At 38.7% G+C, this 18900-nt stretch overlaps 1 protein-coding gene across 1 annotated transcript in view; it reads right to left on the bottom strand.

Moving 5' to 3' along the window:
• LOC131576329 (sodium channel protein type 5 subunit alpha-like) overlaps positions 1-18605 on the bottom strand; it is a 31927-nt gene extending 13322 nt beyond the window's left edge. Inside the window, exons 1-15 of the mRNA XM_058832915.1 lie at positions 18351-18605; positions 17251-17369; positions 15084-15185; positions 13395-13523; positions 12530-12621; positions 11601-11804; positions 8895-8952; positions 8082-8223; positions 7422-7619; positions 6185-6367; positions 5260-5655; positions 4388-4517; positions 2347-2585; positions 1809-2009; positions 708-1061 (exon numbers count right to left, since the gene is read on the bottom strand). Of these exons, the coding sequence (XP_058688898.1) occupies positions 708-1061; positions 1809-2009; positions 2347-2585; positions 4388-4517; positions 5260-5655; positions 6185-6367; positions 7422-7619; positions 8082-8223; positions 8895-8952; positions 11601-11804; positions 12530-12621; positions 13395-13523; positions 15084-15185; positions 17251-17369; positions 18351-18605 (2802 nt within the window). The remainder of the gene's footprint in view (positions 1-707; positions 1062-1808; positions 2010-2346; positions 2586-4387; positions 4518-5259; positions 5656-6184; positions 6368-7421; positions 7620-8081; positions 8224-8894; positions 8953-11600; positions 11805-12529; positions 12622-13394; positions 13524-15083; positions 15186-17250; positions 17370-18350) is intronic.
• Positions 18606-18900: the final 295 nt, after the last annotated feature.

Raw genomic sequence — 18900 nt, 5'->3', positions numbered from 1 at the left:
TGCTCAGAATTTTTTTTTACAATTTAGTGGAGTTTTCCATATGAAGGAAGGACATGAGGAGCAAAGTTACTAAAAAAAGGTATTTATGATTTAGTCATCAAGAAAGGACAGCACAGGACCAAGGAAGGCAGGCTGTCCCTTATGTCCCAGCACAGAGTGTTGAGGCAGTGTAGCCTATGCCATTGCAAGAGTGAGCTCTTGGATATAAATATACTTTGAGATGCCTAAAAATAATCCCAATTTCTGTGGTAGCACTGTAGATTCTGCCATTTGCTGATAAAGAATTCAGTACTTGCATGAGGTCTTAAAAAAAATAAATAGAATTGATTTAGAGAGGGACTTAAGCACTTGGCCTAATTAATTCAAGCAGGTAAGCCATAAGCCTCACTGATTATTTACATCCAAATCCCAAGATACGAAGAAACATTGCCTGTGGTGTATTTACTGCAAAGGTATTTCTCATCACACTGCCACATGAAAAGGTCAAGTGATGCTGTGTGCAAAGCTCACAAAATGGGAAAATACAGACAGTGGCACAGAGGTGAAAAGAAAAAGAGTATAAAGAGTATAACACATTCATATGCAGACTATAACATGCATAAGTAACTTTTCCACTTGTTTTTAGGGCAGCTACCTTTTGTTGTCAGAACAGCCATTAACTGCAGTCCACCACAGACAGGATGTGGAGAACACATTGAGAAACTTACCACCAAATTTCCTATCACCATCACCAGCAGAAAGACAACAAGACACAGGGATGGTTCAGCAACCACCATGCAGTCCCACATGGTCTCAATCCACTCTCCACACAGAATTCGGAAAATGACGAGGAATGAATGGAAAAAGTCCTTCATGTGCCAGCGTAGCTTGCAGTCTTTGCTTATTTTAGAGCAGTTGAGCACATAATTTCTCCCAAAAAGTTGCACCCCTACTATAGCAAAAATGAAAATGATGATTGCCAGGACGAGGGTCAGATTACTGAGTGCTCCCAGGGAGTTACAAATTATTTTAATTAGAGTGTTTAAAGTTGGCCAGGACTTTGCCAGTTTGAAGACCCTCAGCTGTGTAGCAACATAAAACATAGTGTTAGACATCGGTAGAGATAACTCATCTTTGCACCATGCAAATCTACAATAACCAAATTACTGATATTCTGAACTATTCCAGCAATGCTACATTCGTGGCACATTAAAACTTTAAAAAAGTATTTATAGATATTTTTTTCTTCTCACTGGGCAACTCTGCAAACATAAACTAATCAATTAATTTGAGACCCTGATAAATGCTTGGCCCACACAGGCAGGTGTCCATGCAATGCTCTTTATGTAGATTATGGTGCTTAATTTACATGTAAAGCAAGGGACCAAAAGCTCAGGGACTGCTGTTGTAGCACTATGAAAAGAGTCTATATTTTGGCAAAGCAATTTAAATCAGTCCCTGGTATATGAAGTGGATGCCTTAACATAATTTCACACTTCTCTTTAAATATGGTTTATTTCTGTTTGTACAGTGACACTTTTTTCTGTAATTTCCTGTGCTAGTTTTTAATTATTTGCATCAGTTTTATAACCTGTCCATTCTAGAATATTTTTTCCTTTGAATATTTCTCAGTGAATTCAAAAGAAATATATGTCTTAAACTCTGACTCTAACATCAAAAGGAGTTTGAGTTTGTTTGTTAAAGCCAAGGAAATAAAAATAATTGGGTTTAAAAAAAATAAATAAATTCTTGCCTCCTAACTACAGAAGTATTCTCTATTAAATTCACAAAATAAAATTTCATACAACTGAGCATGCATGAAGCATTACCAGTCTGAAGGATCGTAAAACTGACAGGGTTCCTCCTTTTCGCCTTTCTTTCTTGCTTTTGTGTTTGGGGAAACTCAGTTCAACTAAACTCAGTGTGACAATGACACTGTCAAAAATATTCCAGGGCTGCTGAAAATAGTAATAGGGATCTAGAGCGATGATTTTTAAGATCATTTCTGCAGTGAAGATCCCTGTAAAAACCTGTGTGACAAAGAAACAGTAGCATTAGCCTGAAAGCAGCCATGAATTCATCTCTAGGTTGTGTTGCCTCAACATTCATGGACATGTTAATAAAACCCATATTTATGCAGTCCTAATGCACTTGTGATTAAAATGGGAGGATTCTTTTCTGCCTTCTCAGGAGCATGCCAAAGCATATGAAAAAAATCTGTCAATCATCTCTAGCAGAAACAAAGTTTATAAATGCAGGGATTGCTAATTTTTAATTTTTACTGTTACTTTTTATGTTTTGAGTGAAAACACACATCAACCAATTAATTAATCCAAAGAAAAGCCACAGAGCTGAGAATTTGCTTACCAGGTTTCCTATTTTAAGCATGAATTTAAAAGTAGGTGACATATTATTGTGCTCCAGTGCCATGAACAAAGTGTTCATCACAATGCAAACTGTGATGGTGAGATCAAAAAAAGGATCCTTTATGAAAGCAGACACTTTTTCCTTGATTCTCAACCAAAGTGGACAACAGTCCCAAATTAGATACTTTAAAGCAAAGTTCTTCAGGCGTGGTGGGCATTTCTGCTGAGCTTCCACACGTTCTAAATGAAAAAGAAAATCCTTCTGTCATTAGTTATCACTGAGAAAGATGGTGAAATAACAATTTCAAGAATTCAGAAGACCAGAGAAGAAAAGGGAAATCTCTCATCTCTCACAGACCTTCCCTGTACTTTCTACCATTCATGTGGCTCTTACATCAGCTGATAAATGTGAAAGCAAAAAATTCAGAGAAAATTGGATTCCAAATTCTTTTGTGAGCACTTCCTTCTGAAGCCTTTGGAAAGGGTTTTATTTGTCTCAGACTGGTACTACAATCATCTGACAATGCAGATATTTGTGATGCAGAGGCCTCACCACAGCTCCTCCTGCTCTTGCAGGACCAAAGAGCAGCTACAGCGCTTCCCACCGCGTCCTCACGGTGTCTGGGACAACGGGTGTGTCACACACAACAACTTTTTGTCTCCTCTGACTCTCAAGGCAGTTTAAAGATTCAATGGGAGACAGGAATTCTGACTCTGGCAAATCCAAATTGCCTGAAATTTGGCCCTTGGCCTTTTCTATGTGAAAGGTCACACCCACCATTTCCCAGCTGATGCAAGTTCAACTCATCTCTATTTTCCACAAGTAGAACTTGGGACAGAAGCTCTTTTTCTTAGTAATTTTCATCCTTTTAATCAAATCTAAATATCATAGCTTTTCTTTCTTTATTATTAATATTAATGAGCCCCTCAAAATACTTTAGACCCAGCTTAAGCCTTGTGCAAATTCATTGACCAACAGAAACCAGCTTTAAATGCAAGCACAGTAGGAATTACTCATCTGGTTTTCAGGGACCTGGAAGCTTTTCAGAAATAGATGAGCTGGATGTGACTCATATCCTTTTCTTAATTGGACCTGTCCTTGTTTTTTCCTCTCTGTTTAATTTTCATTTCTTCTCCCCCAAGCTCAACACCTACACCTGTACCTACACCACTTATTCCAGAGTGGTCACTTTGACTCAGTCCTCACTCCAGGTCTACCTCTTGTCTTCCACTAGAGCCACAAGTCCTGTTCCACCCCAGTTCACAGCTGAAACTGTACAACAAAACCCACATCTTTGATGGATTACACTTCAAGGCAAAGCTCAAATGGATGTTTTTCAACCATGATTCTCACAGGAAAAAATCTTTTAAAAATTTAAGAAAAGGGACCTTCCTAACACAGGTACCGCCCTGTTCAATCCTGTACTAGTAGTCTAAGAACTGGTGGTAGAGCTCCCCAAAAGGGCCAAAAGAAAACAAAAGTTCATCATCCTGAATTACTTGGACTGAAATTTTACAGCAAGATCTGTAACTAAACTATCAGTTATCAAAATCACTGTCGCTGACTAACTCCCACCAAAAATTCACATGGGAAGGTAAATTAAAGTAATAAAATGGTGAAGTTAAGTATTCAATATCCAAGAATTGGCACAACTAATTTCACTTGCATAATCTTGTTAATTGTTGGATTCTGCATGCCTGTGAATACTCTGAATTCTACCACAGACACAACAGAAATCAGAGGATCGCGATGAAAAAAGTGTCCCAGAGCTGCAGGTCAGATGATCAGAAATATCTTCCACCCACCCTCACTCCAACCCCCTTCACTCCCTATCCTTCAAAACCAGCTTTTTCAATAGGCAAAGGGTGTGTTCCACTACATAGAGACTGTGTAACATTTCTTTTTTCAAAAGGAAGACCAAACTAACAATGAAATTCCTAACTACACGCCTACAAATCTCTGCTAATCTTTAAGAAATTTTTTCTTATTTCATGGTAGCATTACTTTAGGGTTGAAATAAACTTAATAAGGAGCCACTTACCCTCCAAGACACTGGTAATTATGCTGACTACACTTGCTGCCCTTTGTCTCTGAAGAGCTTCATTAAAGTGCTCCACTGACAGATGAGGAGGTAAATGCATCATGCTGCTCTCATCATGCACAGCTGGCTGCTCAGAGAAGTAAACACGATTAGGGAGATACCACGGGAGTGAAATGAGCCAGGATGTGATGATGGGTAACTGTGAGAGTTAATAGGAGCAATGACATGCAGCCAAATAAATGTACGTTTTTACAAGGTGTAATTGATGGTGAGATTAAAGGTCCTACTCTGTTCTGGGGCTGCAGTGAATGGATCCTGCAAGTGCATAACATGGGACAAGCACAGCCTTGGAAATGAGTGTATGAGGGGAAATAGGTCTAGGAATTATTCAAGAGAATAATGGAATAGGAGAGGAGTGAAGGATAAATAGGGGAAATTGGGGAACTTACAGGCAAAGCTGCTGCATGATGCTGAACGGGTAGGTACAGCAACAACAGAAAAAAAAAAAGAAAAGGAAAAAAAATTCACAGGTATTCAAAACTACAGCCCTGGGTAGTATTACAATGAAGAGACTTTTGGGTGACTTGTAATTCCAGCACTAGGAACATTTCAATCTATGTTAGTACAATTAATGAATAGCAGAAATGCAAGGTTTACAACAGGAAGGCTAAAATCTAATTTTCAGGAAGTGTCAGACTGTTAAAAACCAGTTTCTACAGACAGCTGAAAAACTGCCATATCAGTATGCTTGAGTTGGCATCACTGTGGGCCATTAAGGTGTAACTCTTAAAACAACAGAAAAACCCCAACCTTGCCCTGATTGATAAACCACATTAAAAAGCAAATACTTAAAATATTCTATTTTTCCTTACCAGACCCCCTTTTCCCAAGTCTTCCATGACTGGTGGAAGCATGGCTCCATCAGAGGACACCGGATCTTGGCTGTGCACCCTGCTGCTCCCTCCTCCCGTGCCCATCCCCACCCCAAGGAGATCATCCACGTTGCCCCCCTTGCTGCTGCGCGCACAGTTCGGGGTGGCGGGGTGGGAGCTGTGGCCCCGTTGGCTTTGCAGGCTGGGGCGTCTTCCCATCTGCGCCCCCGACAGCGACTGGCAGCGGGGTTTGTGTCCCCTGGCACCGCGGGGGTCCTCGTCACCCAAATCCGCTCTGGGATCCACCTCCACGGCGGGGAGTTGGAAGTTGAAGACGCTCCCGTGGCTCAGCCGGCGCTTGGCCTCGCTGGGGCCGTACACCAGGCCCAGGAGAGACTGGAAGCCCAAGAAAAGCAAAACAGAGAAGAACAGCATAATATCATAGAATACATCTGGGGAAGCTGTAAATTATTAACATTTGTTATCTACCACTACAAGTCTAAAACTCTTATTTGATTTAGATTTTTCAGCAAGGATTATGTTTAGATTTGCAACAGCAGATAATAAAACTTTATGAGCTATACCAGCTATTTTTGAGATAAGCTTTATACTTATATTTTAAGAATTAAATTTTTTGCAGAGAATGCTGGTATAAAAGTTAAGTTCTGATAGTCATTCGCTTATTTTTATTTCTCATTGTTATAGAAAATTTAACTATTTTAACCTTGCTTTCATTCTCCATTTATAATACTTCTTTTTCATATTAATTTTTACATCTAATTCTTTTTTATCCCACATTTTGTTTATTTTAAAGACTTAAGAGTGATCCGTGTTTGTAATGGGATTTTGTTTATGCTTTCAAGACATTAATTTTAAAATAAAATTAGAAAAGCTGTAAGGATCTCAGATTCAAATAATAGATTACCAACTTTCGTTGACTGTCTGGGAGCTGTGACTTGGGGAGTTCTTCTTCTTCTTCATTATCTTCTCTCCCCAATGATTTATTTCTCTTTTTCCTATTGCTCCTTTCTTTGATTTCTTTGGATGACAGAGAAGAGGCTTCAAAGGAGCTAAGTGATAGGATATCAATCCCTTTAATACCCAGCGACTGAAATTCAAAGAAAAACATGGGTGATATTTTTCTGGGTGCTTTGAATAAAAGCAGAAAGAAAGCACTTCTGTGCTCTATATTATAATTTCCTGTTAACGATTTGTGTTTCACAAAACTCATTAAAAATCTTCAAATATATGATAATGCTGAAAGAAAGAGGAGATTCCTCCACATATGGAGCACTGAACAATTTTCTATTTGCAGTGTGTTCTATGATCACATGTACTGGGCCTGCCAGAGGCAAAATAATCACATTATAGCTCCCACTCCTCCATATGGCAAATTTGCTTACAATAAAAATGCTCAGTTTGAAAATAATGCAGCAGAATATATCATTTCCCCAAAATAAATCTTCAAACCATAATAAAATTATTTCTTTTCATTGGGGATCCTTGGGACTATATTCACAGTGTGGATGATTTTCCTTCCCATGTTGAATTCAGGGTGATATTTTAAAAATACAGGAGTATTCTGTTCCAGAAGCTTCTGTGCTATTTAAGTTACCAAGAGATTTTTCATTCAACTACAATAGGTTTTGGCTCAGTTGTTGATGCAGCAGAATTACTGTATGTTTCTTTTCTCAGCAGCCCAAATGACAAAATAGAATAAAAAAAGAACTAAAAACCAACTACATTTTCTTTTGGAAGCTGCTGGTTGATGAAATTTTATGTTTTCCAGATTTAAAAATACTGTTTTTCTTTCAGTAACATTGATCTTTAATGTTTTTTATCCAGAATAAAAGTCATTGTTTCACAGGAAACGTACACAGCTGAACAAGGAGTTGTTGTGTAGCTCCAGGAATCACTAATTTCAGTAAGTCATCACTTGCTCCTGTTTCCATGGGTGGTTTTTATATACAGGGGTACACAGGGGGTGATGCTTTTTCTTAAGTCTGGATGGGGCTCTGAGGAACCTGGTCTAGTGGAAGGTGTCTCTGGCCACGGCAGGGGCTTGGAATGAGATGATCTTTAAGGTCCCTTCCAACCTAAACCAGGCTACATGACCAGAAATAGAACGAGACAAACACTTTGCAAGAGAATAATTTACCTACCTCTTGCTCCTTCTGCAGTAATTCCATAGCTTCCCGAAATTTCCTTTCCTTTGCCTCAGTTTCAGCAATGGTGGCCTTGTTCTGGTCCTCGTATGCCATTGTTACTACAGCCAGAATCAAGTTGACTAGATAAAATGAGCCCAGAAAGATGACCATCATGAAGAAGACTACATACACCTTCCCAGAAGCTCTGAGGGTCTGCAAGCAACACACCCCAGAGATAAAACATTACCACAAAAAATACCAAGTAGGCTTTCAATGTGTCTCTGAAATTCTTTAAAAGCACTGAGCTTCCTAGACACGGTGCTTCGGGAAGCTTAAATGGAATTAGAAATTTCTTTGTTATTCTTCCCTGTCCTCCTCCTTCCTCCTATACCCTCACATGTGAATCATTGATTGTACATCCCATGAAGACAATCAAGGAGGCACTTCTACATTTTTGAAGGACAGTACAGAACCCTTTTAGGATTTTTTTCCAGGAGCAGGGTGAAAGGGCTGGGAAGCACTTCAGCATCCCTTTCCTAGGAGTCACAGGCAGGAGGGAAGACGTGGGTGAAAAGCCTTGCAGCTATTGCTTTTATTTGAGGTTTCTTGTCCTCTCTACACATTTTCTGCTTCATCTGATGGAGATCAGTTCTGAACCATGCACAAAGCTGGTACCTGTTGGTACAGACGCTCCCAGTAGTCCTGGGTCATCAGGCGGAATAAGGAAAGAAAAGCCCAGCCAAATGTATCAAAACTGGTGAAACCATAATCGGGGTTTGGCCCAATTTTACAGCATTTATATCCAGGAGGACAGACCCTAGAATTAATAACAAAAAGTGGAGCAGATAAATGTGCAGATTTCAAGGAAAATTTCAGCTTTATGTAAGAGTTCTGATTAACTTTCAGCTCTGCAGTTCATTAGATTGCAAAACAATTTTCTACTCCAGGTAAAATTGGCTGGAAGAAGGGATGGAAAGAGCAGCACCCACATTCCAGAAACAAAGGAAGAAGACAGGCTGGAGCAGACCACCATCCCAGGACAGTCCCATCATTACCAATCCTCATCCCCTTCCCCTCACTGAAAAGCATCCACATCTCCCTCCTTCCCCAAACCTGCCCTCCAAAATTCATGTTTTGTTTTTTCACTTTAATGCTCATGAGCCTTCACAGAGAGGAATGTCTGTCCTGTGTTATATCTCAGATATTTCACATTTTCAGTTCTCTCATACATCCATGGGAAAGAGGAAGACAATACTTCAAGAAAGTCTAAAAGACTAATTAAATCTGAATAACCCAACTGCAAGTTCATATTTCATTCCCTACAAGACTTAAATTATCTGACTGTTTGCTCTACTTTTTTTCTGTGTTCCTTTTTCTGCATTCAAGGGAAGCTTGGAATTTCTGCTTTTGTCTCACACGACTGAACAAATTAAGGAGCACTGAGGCAGAGAAAACTTCCAAGGAAGATACAATCTTAAGTGCACTCACCCAGCACCAGGACCACAGAGCAAAATATCCACAGTACCATTTTTTAAAGCAAAGTCATCTATTAAAAAAACAGGAAAGAAAAATTAAACACAGAGCACTTTCTTGCCTGAATCCTCTATCATTTAATATGAGTAGTGATGAGTAACCAGTGACCTGTAAGAGCACAGGTTTCCTATGCTCACATTAACTGCAGCAGATTGCAGGATGCCCTGGCCTCACTTACAAACATGCATATGTGTGTGCACAAATTTCACACTGAAGGCAGTCCATCAATTCAGAATTTTTAAAGATATTATCAATTTGGCTATGTCTGCATAAAGGAAATGAAGAATTGGAAGACATAGACTCAAACACAGTCACAGAATCCCAGAGTGGTTTGGGTTGGAAGGGACTGTAAAACCCATCTCATCCCACCCCTGCCATGGGCAGGGACACCTCCCGCTATCCCAGTTGCTCCAAGCCCTGTCCAGCCTGGCCTGGGGCACTTCCAGGGATCCAGGAGCAGCCACAGCTTCTCTGAGCACCCTGTGCTAGGGCCTCACCACTCTCTGAATAAAAAATTTCTCCCTAACATCTAATCTAAATGTTAAACCAATGCAATATTTGGTAAGTGTTGGCACAAACTGGCAAAGATCTGTCCCGTAGCAATTGCCCCTCTCCAAGAACGTGTGCAAACATTCCAGGAGTAGAACAGACCAGTTCTGTTTCCAGTGAACAACAAAAGACAAAGTCCAGTTCTGAGAGGGAAGAAAGAATATTTGATTGTGTGAATATCCACCACTGCAGAGCCAAACATCAGCTCCTAACCCTGCTCAGCTGAGAAATGCAGAATTATCCATTAAGATGCTGGAGCTGTGCCCTTTTTGAACTCTTCCCCTATTTCTCTTAGCATTAGTTACTCTGTTATCAGCAGAATCAAAGTAAAAGCTTTAGCTAATAGCTAATTATCTCCATTAAGATGTGGATTTATTATCCCAGATGTAAGGGAGGTCTCATGTCCCCCTGGTGCTTCTCAAACCTCTCCTGTGCTCATCAGATAAGTCAGCACGACTCAGAGCCACCAGAAACCTTTGATATCAGCTCTGCCATACCCTGGAAATGCTCCATAAAGGAATTAATCCCTATCTGGGCTACTTTCCACTGAAATTTTGCTCAGCTCCACTCCAGCAAACTGCAGAAAAATGGTTTTTTAAGAGGCTTCAGTGACTGAATTTCAGAGAATCATAATAATATGTGTGGGAGATGGGAACTTCCCACAAAATTAGGAGGAAAGCAGTCTATATATATAAATATATGTCTATAAATACAAATAAATTCAATATAGAATAAATATAAATATGAATATAAATATCTAAAGTAAATAAATATTAATAAATATATATAAAACTAGCTTTAGAGGAAATTTGGTTTATAAGGCTGTACATCCTCAATCCTGTAAGAAAGTCATCTACCATGCATTAAACCTCTCTGGGCTCTCCTATTCCTTTTGGCATAGAATTTGAACAACACAAAGGTTGTGAAGCAACACAGATTTTGTATTTCTTGAGTTCTGTTTTCTCCACACCATTTCCTTTATACAGCTTCAGTGTTCTGCATACACTAAAATATAGATCCTTTTACTTCTTGTTCTTCAGCACAGAAAATCAGAATTTTTAACCCAACTTTGTCATATCCATGGTCTCTGCTACAGTGTTCTAGTAATTGATTGTTTCCTTTTCAGGTTTTCTTTCAATTATGATTTTTACAGCATTCTGTGCATGTAAATTTCTTGTTTCTTTTGTGTGGTCTCTTGGTAGGAACAAGAAAAAAAAAAAAGGTTTTCCTCAAAAATTTTTTCTACCCTTTTTTCCCCTGGATTTTGAAGTTATTGAAGAAATCCTGTCTGAACAAATCTCCCACACAGAGTTTGGGCAAACAGCAATTCTGGGTGACTTTTTATGTATTTTGAGAGTTCTTCTGGGAAAATTCTTCTTATCCTGTGCAACTGTTGCTGTGTCTGAACTCACTGGGAGAGATTTTCTTCAGTGATGAAGCTTTCTTCATATTCCTGGCACAGATACTGATTGTTTTGTTTTTCCAGTTCTGGTTTTTTGGTTTTTTTTCACGTATATTGAGGCTTCTCTTTTAACACAAGGCTTTGCTTTGCTATTCTGAATTGCATGTTATAGTTGTTTGTTTGAGAATGTTTTGATGCGTTTTCAGATCTCTGCTCCATGGTTCCATCACCAGTCTCAGCCAAGGTGTAAACATGAAACATATGTATTCTACATATCTTATATAAGACATAAAATAAGACACATTTGATGCCAGAAAGTAAGTAATTTGATTTTTCAACAAATTCTTCCGTTTTAAGTTTTCACTGAGCAGGAAAATGAAGATGCATGGGCTCTTCAGCCTGTAGTAAAAGGTGAACTTTGGGGAATTACAACAGAGAACGAGCTAATGCGTGTTTCAGTTATTGTCATGTCATTCAGGGAAACAGATCTGGATGTTACTGGAAAATTCGGGAGTGCTTTTTCTTATAATGAAGGGAAGGAGTGCATTCCTGGATGTCTGTGAGCTGCTCTGGCAATCAGAAGGCCATTATCAGGTAGTTACTCATCAAAATATCAATCAAAACACCAACATAATTCACAGCAGTGGTTATACATGCGTGCATAGGTGTCTGTAGCACCATCTAAAGAAGAGTGAAGGAGAAAAAGTTACCTGAATCATTAACAAACTTTTCATAACTTTCCCATGTTTTATTACAAAACTCTGTAGTGTTCCTGATGCACTTTTGCCTGAGATTGCCCTTAAAAATCTGGAGGCCTATGAGGGCAAAAACACTCAGGCAGAAAACGGTCAGGATCATCACATCAGCAAGTTTCTTCACAGACTGGATAAGTGCCCCTACAATGATCTTGAGCCCTAAAAAGACAATGTAAAAAGGAAAAATGGGTTGAAAAACTGAGATTCAAATGCCATACTTGATTAGAGTTAAAGCAATATATAAAAGCCGAAGTATACGAATTACAGGATAATATGTGGTAAATATATTTGCAATTCAAGTATATTTAGGGTGAGAGTGACTAATGTGAGATAAAGATTTTTTTCCCACTTTCATTGACCCTACAGTTTTTAGGTGTTCCTTTATACCCTGAAAAATATTCACTCAAAAATGATGAACCAGAGATAGTCTAGTTTTCTTTATCCGTTAAGTTAATAGCCATAATTCAAATGATACTTCCAACACTGGTAATTTGTGAAGATAATATCTAGTCTGAACCTATCCTGGCATGGATTGATGATATAAGATCATTAGGGGTAAAGTTCCTTCAATACCCAGAATTATTTCTGTGGAACCATAACACTCACATCATGCAAAAGAACATTCTGTAAAGCTGACAATATAAACTCTGAACAGTGTCTTTAAAAGCATAATGAAAATAAACAATATTCAATATTCTTTCTAACACTTGATTCATTCTGTCTGGGACAGATAAATTGAGACACTTTTTGTGTGCACAAATTCAAATGTATCTGCAACTTGTGAAAGATACAGGGGAAAAAAAAAAGGCAAAAGGAAACATTTTGAATGAAGAAAAGAATGAGTTATAAGTAGGAGAACATACTCAGCACATAAGATTTCTTACCTGGGACTACTGAAATGGTTTTTAAAGCTCTGAGAACCCTGAAAGTCCGGAGGACTGACACACTCCCCAGGTCACTAAATGCCCCCACATACCTGTAAAGACCAGATGTGAAATACCAAGTGGTTGAGCAGAGTTAACAGGGCAGTTTTTTACAGTGGTCATTCTTGGGTATCAATCTTTCCAAGTGTATTTTAAATATTAAAAAACTACATATCAAAGCTTTTTTCTGAAAGCTCATAAAATAAAAATTAACTTCTACATTATTAGAGTTTCTCTCTGAGGTGGCTCCTGGCTTGTGTACAGCTGCTTTTGTGCGAGCATCTTTAAACATAATTCATTTAAAATACAAAGGTACCACTCAAAATTATGAATTTACAAATGCTGGCTGAGCTGGTTTGATCTCCTTTCTGTAGCTGCATTTAACCAGTACATAGAAGCTTGCTAATTACCAGAAAATTAGACTTTAACTATGATTTTTAGAGATAGATCTGTAATTTAGTCTGCTATCCTGGTGTCTATACCCATCACTCTAACTGCAAATTAATACTTTCATTCATGGGGTCACAAAGTCTGTTTTTATGCCCAACTTTTACATTTCACCAGTATAAACCCATCCATTCACATATATCCACCACTGGGAATATCTTGTCCTGCACAGCTCTATTTCTTTCTTGAAAGACTAAAACATCATTGTAAAACAGTGAGTGCTAAACAAGGGGAAAAGTCAATGTTCTAGACAGTTTCAGGTGCAATTAGGAGCCATGGGTTGGTTTTTAAACCACAGACAGTCTTTTGCACCACAGCAATGAGAAGTTCCAGCACAGAGTCGAGGCAGATAATCCATATTTCATTTGTTCCCACTTACGCCATGACGATAACGGTGAAATCCAACCAGTTCCAGGGATCCCGAAGGAAAGTGAATTCATTTAGACAGAATCCTGTCGCCAATATCTTTATCAATGATTCAAAAGTGTAAATGCCAGTGAAAGTAAATCTAAGGAGGGGAGAAAAGAGCCAAAGGGAAGGAACGGTGTTAGCACCCAACTCAAGAGGCTCAGACTATTTAATGTCTGGGCAGAAAGCTGAGACAATGCTGGAGAGAACAGATTTGTGCTGGATTTCTGTGCATTCCAACAGTATCTGGTTCACACAGAGCTGGAGACAGTAGCTGACTGCAATCTGGATGTGGCTATTAATGTGCAACCCATGAGACACTTTTTGGCGTTTGACATTTTGAATTTTTTTCCAAATTCTTTCATGTGAGTGCCCATAATTCCAGAAACACCAAATTCCCAGTTACTAGCTAAAATAAAGGTCCAAATTTGTATCTTCCTCCAGTTTCAAACAGCCAAGTGAATGTGTGATGTTCTCTGTTATTTCCTTTGGGCACACAGCAACCATTTCTGTGCAGAATATTTAAAACACTTAGAGGAATACAAGAGTGGAGGGTTTTCAATTTAAGATGGCAATTATTCTTATTAATGGAAAATTATCAGTAAAAGCTCTTCTGGACTTAACTGAGTGCACTTATAATTTCAAGAAGGCAGCAACATCCCTACAGAATTCAAAAGGCTTTCATTTGGTAGTCAGCAAATGCACTAAGAAATTATATGGATGTAGTGCTTCCCTTTTTATTTGGAAAGAAGTATTCTGAAATTATTCTTGAAATGCATTTGAGTGGTAGTTGATGCCAACAGCAGATACAACTCTGTTACAGCCTTTAACTCTCTCATAGGTGGAGAAGAACTGCAGCATCTTCTGGAGATGTGTATTTTAATACCATGCAGAGCCTTGTTCCTGCTTTTTTTGAGAGAGTTTGCCATTCCAAGTTGTTTCAGTGTCATTTAACATGATATAATAATAATAAAAAAAATTAGAACTGTTTTTAATACTAATATTTGGGAATCTTCTCCTTTGTGTTAGGTGTCAGAATTATCAATATTCATATTCTAGTATTTTTGCCAAAGTGAAAAAGTGCCAGCTGAAATAGTCTCTAAAAAAAAAAAAAACCAACAACCCATGGCATTATACATTTCAAGAATGACTACAAAATATGGATTTATTGTGATTTAACATTGCAGCACCGAGGATAAAAGCTTTACATTCTAACAGCACTCTGTAGGCCAAGTGTTTCTGACAGAACATTTTATTAGAGCAAAACTCATCATTTCAATATAATTAGCCAGAATTTTGAAAGGCAGCAATTAACTCCCATGTGCTCAACCAGCATCAGTAACAACAGGAAATGCATCCTGATACAGAGCAAATAATTGAGTAACTTCAGAAAGTTGGAAAACTGGAGCAACAGAACAGACATGAAGCCAGTTCAACAGTGGAATTTAATCTTACTCACTCCTATAACACCAAAATTATTGTATATATTGTGTTTCAAGACAAAACTATTGCCTCAAATAAAAACTAAATTTAAAAACTCCCTTAAGACAGGCAACTTTCCTTTTAAATCTCCCAAAAACTATCTCAAGTGAAAGTGTCAAGTCTCAATAACTCAATAAAGCTACATAAATAAAAAATATACATACCCACAGATACTTACTCAACATATGTGTTCCATGAAGATGAAGACTTAGATGACTCAGACAGAGCCATGAATACACAATTAGTTATAATGGTGCACATGATAAACCAGGTGAACAATGTAAGTCATGGGAGTGAAGGCAAAGAATACAACATGGATTCAGAAATGTAACTGAATATTGCATCAGTCACTGGCATATTTTCTGGCTTTTTGTTTCAAGCACATGTAAGAAGAGGATGCACAGGTATTTACTGATTTTTGAGCCATGTTAGATGACAACACACTACTGCTGTTATTCATGGACTTCTGTATTGATTACAGATCTGCTTCTCTAAGCCTTTCCAGTCTGGAAAAAGGACCCTCAACCACTCTAGGATTGCATGGAAGGATGCAATTGCAGTTTCATTTTAAGGCATACAAGTTAAACACTTGCTCAGATCACACAGGTGGAGCCCAAACCTGCCTCTGACCTGGCAAAGCTCTTCTCTTCCAAAGGACAGCACGAAATCTGACAGGGTGATTGCAGCGGTCTCAAACAACTCTAGCTCATAGAACCATAGGATATGCTGAGTTTGAAGGGACCCATCAGGATCATCCAGGCCATCTCCTGGCCCTTTTCAGGACACCCCAAGAGTCACACCTTGTGCTTGAGAGCGTTGTTTCAGTGCTTCTTGGACTCTGTCAGGCTGGTGCTGTGAGTCTGTTCAGTGTGAGTCTGTTCAGTGGGAGTCTGTTCAGTGGGAGTCTGTTCAGTGCCCAACCACCCCTGGGTGAAGAACCTTTTCCTGATATCCAACCTAAACCTCCCCTGGCTTGGTTCCAGATGTTTTCTTAAGTCCTGTCACTGGTCACTACAGCAAAGAGATCAGGGCTGCCCCTCCACTGCCCCTCACAAGGAAGATGGAGACCACAATGAGTCTCCCCTGTCTCCTCCAGGCTGAACACACCAGGTGCCCTCAGCTGCTCCTCATCTGGCTTCCCCTCCAGACCACCCACCATCCTCATAGCCCTGCTTTGGATGCTCTCTAATGGGGTTTTTATAATGTGATGCCCACGTTTAGCCAGCCCCAGGGGTTTTCCAGGTGTTGGAAAAAGTTTCTCTGCTGGCCCAGAGAACAGGAGCTTGGGCAGCTACCTCATACTTTAACACCCAAGCTCAAGCACATGATTCTGGAGCTGGATCTCATACCTTGCTGTACCACACGTGGGTAATCCATAGGGTAGAAGAGTATGGGAAGACATCTATCTTTGCCACTGTCCATCCTCTCCATCCCCACAAAAAATATCATTCCTGGCTTTAACTCTAGGCCTGGTCCAGCTGTTGAAGGAGCTGGGCAACTCACGTGGACATGCCAATGTCAGCCAACTTCTGCCCAAAGAAAGCCCCAGATGAGAGGCATCATTCCAGGGATGTCTGCACACTGCTGTGATGACAACCTCGAGTCACTGAAGTTACCTCACACCACAGGGCCAGCAGATGGCTGGAAATCTGAAATCCACACAGGGACATCACAGACTCCACTCTGGGTCTGATTCCCCAAGCTCAGGTGTCCTTCTCCAGTGCCAAACTGGAGCAATACACTTGTGATTCCCAGCCCCTAAATTTGATATATGAGGTGGGATATTACCTTTATATTCCCAAGGCATTCCCTGCAACCACATTTCTGGAAATATTTAATTTCCTATACAACATGTACACTTTTTGAATCTTATTTCCCAAAGAAACTGTTTGCATGGGTTTTTTCTATGTGTTTTCCTGTGTGTGCTTGCCTATCTCAGCCTTTTCTCTCAAAACTGGCCAATGGTTGATTAGATTTGGCATGTGAGTTGAATTTAATTCCCACATTTGGGTAAGCAGAAGATGAAAAAGAGGATGGAGAACTTATCAGTCTTCTCCCTGGGAGAGGCTTCAGAATGAGATACTTGTTTATGGCGCATGAGGAAATCAATATCAGAGCTCAAAACAAAAAATCTGTATAAAATCGGGCTAAATAAGCCAAATAGTCACAAAATTTATTTCTAAATATCACAAAAACACCAAAACACTAATAATATCTAAGGCAATTCACAACTAGAATCTGTAGTGAGGAAAAGACCAGATTAACTCAATGCTCTAAAATACAAAATTCAGGATTTTTCAGGGGTTTATAATCAAGAAGAGTGAATAAAGCTGATAAAAGGATATGAATGCACTAAAATTTTAATTGCTCTTCTTCGTATTGGATGGAAGGGACTGAAGATCCACAGGGCACGTGTAGCAGTAAATCTGTAGATTGTTTTCTGCTTGTTTAGCACTATGAAAACCTTTTAAAAATAAATAAACAAGAATTTGTCAGGAAGTGAGCACAGAGCATATTTTTGTGCTATATCCTGTCGTGTCAGTCATGAGCAAGAGCTAGAATTTCACTTTAGCCTGCTTTACTGGAAAGGCTGTATAAATTTGTTATCCATCAGAAACTTTAACTGTCAGGCTGCAAAATATTCCTTAGCACAAACTTCTTTTTTCAGCCTTGTGATTTGTAAGGAGCTGTGCACAGATCTAATCTTGATTTTGATCATTCTCTTAAAATAGAATGAGCCCCTCACTGAGTCAAGATATACAAGAGGTGCAAGGAAGAACTGCAGCCTTCTCATTATTTGCACTTTTTGACAGTGATCCTCTAGCTCTTGGACTGTAGGGATTAGTTCAGTGTTTAACCTCCTCTCAAGTGAAAAGCATATTTCCCAATAGATTTGCTTTCATTTCTCTGTTTGTTATTGAAAATCATATTCTTCAATATGTCACAACTGGAATATGGAGTCAGGGGGTTGTAAGGATTCATCAGCATTGTTTTAAAATAATTTTTATTTTAGGTATCATTTATTTTGTGTGTAAGTGGAAAAAAAGCATTGAGATGGAGTGAAACACATTGTTCAAAACTATGGAATTTATGAAAATATACAAAATTATGTACAAAATGTACAAAATTACTATAACTTCCAATTATTATAATTTCTCTCAACCCCCTCATTTTTCTTCCTTTATCCAGTTTATTTTTTCTTCTTCTATTCTGATTCAAATGCTATTTGATTTCATATTATTTCATTCTTAAAAATGAAAGTTAAGCTTTTTTCAAAAAATATTACAGTGCATCATTCAGCTGTTTAACCTAGAAAGGGACAAGAGTTTTATAAAGAGATGTAAGCAAAACTCTTTGATAGATTGCCCATGGAAACTTTTGGTGATACAATAAATTAAATTAAATTAATTAAAAATAAGATCCAAGTATCTTGGTTGGGTCTAACCTTATGATCTTTGTAGTATGGGTCAAGATCCTCCAGTGGTTCCCCAATGAGCTCTGGAGGAGGATTTCCATAGAGGGCTGGCAACTTCTGGAAAGCTTTTAGGTCAAGCTGAGGACGTGATTTCTCCTTAGGTTTCTGCTCTGTAGCATTTCTTCGACAAATCTTTTTGGCAGCAATTCTCTTTTTGATGGCTGCCAAGGATTCCTGAGTGAACCTACGGAAGTTGTTGGTACCAGGTAGCAAGAATTCAGCCATTTTTCATCCTTCTCTTCCTGTCACTAATTCTGTCCAAACAACAGAAACAGGTAGAAAGGAAGTCAAGTAACTCCAAAACAGGGAAGTTATGGAAATGAAACAACTACTTGCCCATGCATGGCTAACAACATCAACTTTCTAAACCATCAGCTTCTACAAAGAAGAAAAAAAAGAAGAAAATATAATATGATATATATGATAAATACCCTTTTCATTGAGTCTTCTCAGTATTTTTTCTAATTATATGTGCAGATAGGATGTGAGCAAACCTCTATAAACTTAAGAGTGTATTTGG

Source organism: Poecile atricapillus, chromosome 2 (genome assembly GCF_030490865.1).
Source record: "Poecile atricapillus isolate bPoeAtr1 chromosome 2, bPoeAtr1.hap1, whole genome shotgun sequence".
Lineage (NCBI taxonomy): Eukaryota > Metazoa > Chordata > Aves > Passeriformes > Paridae > Poecile > Poecile atricapillus.
The sequence above is the reverse complement of the archived record's forward strand: the minus strand, read 5'-3'. Positions and strand labels throughout refer to the sequence as shown.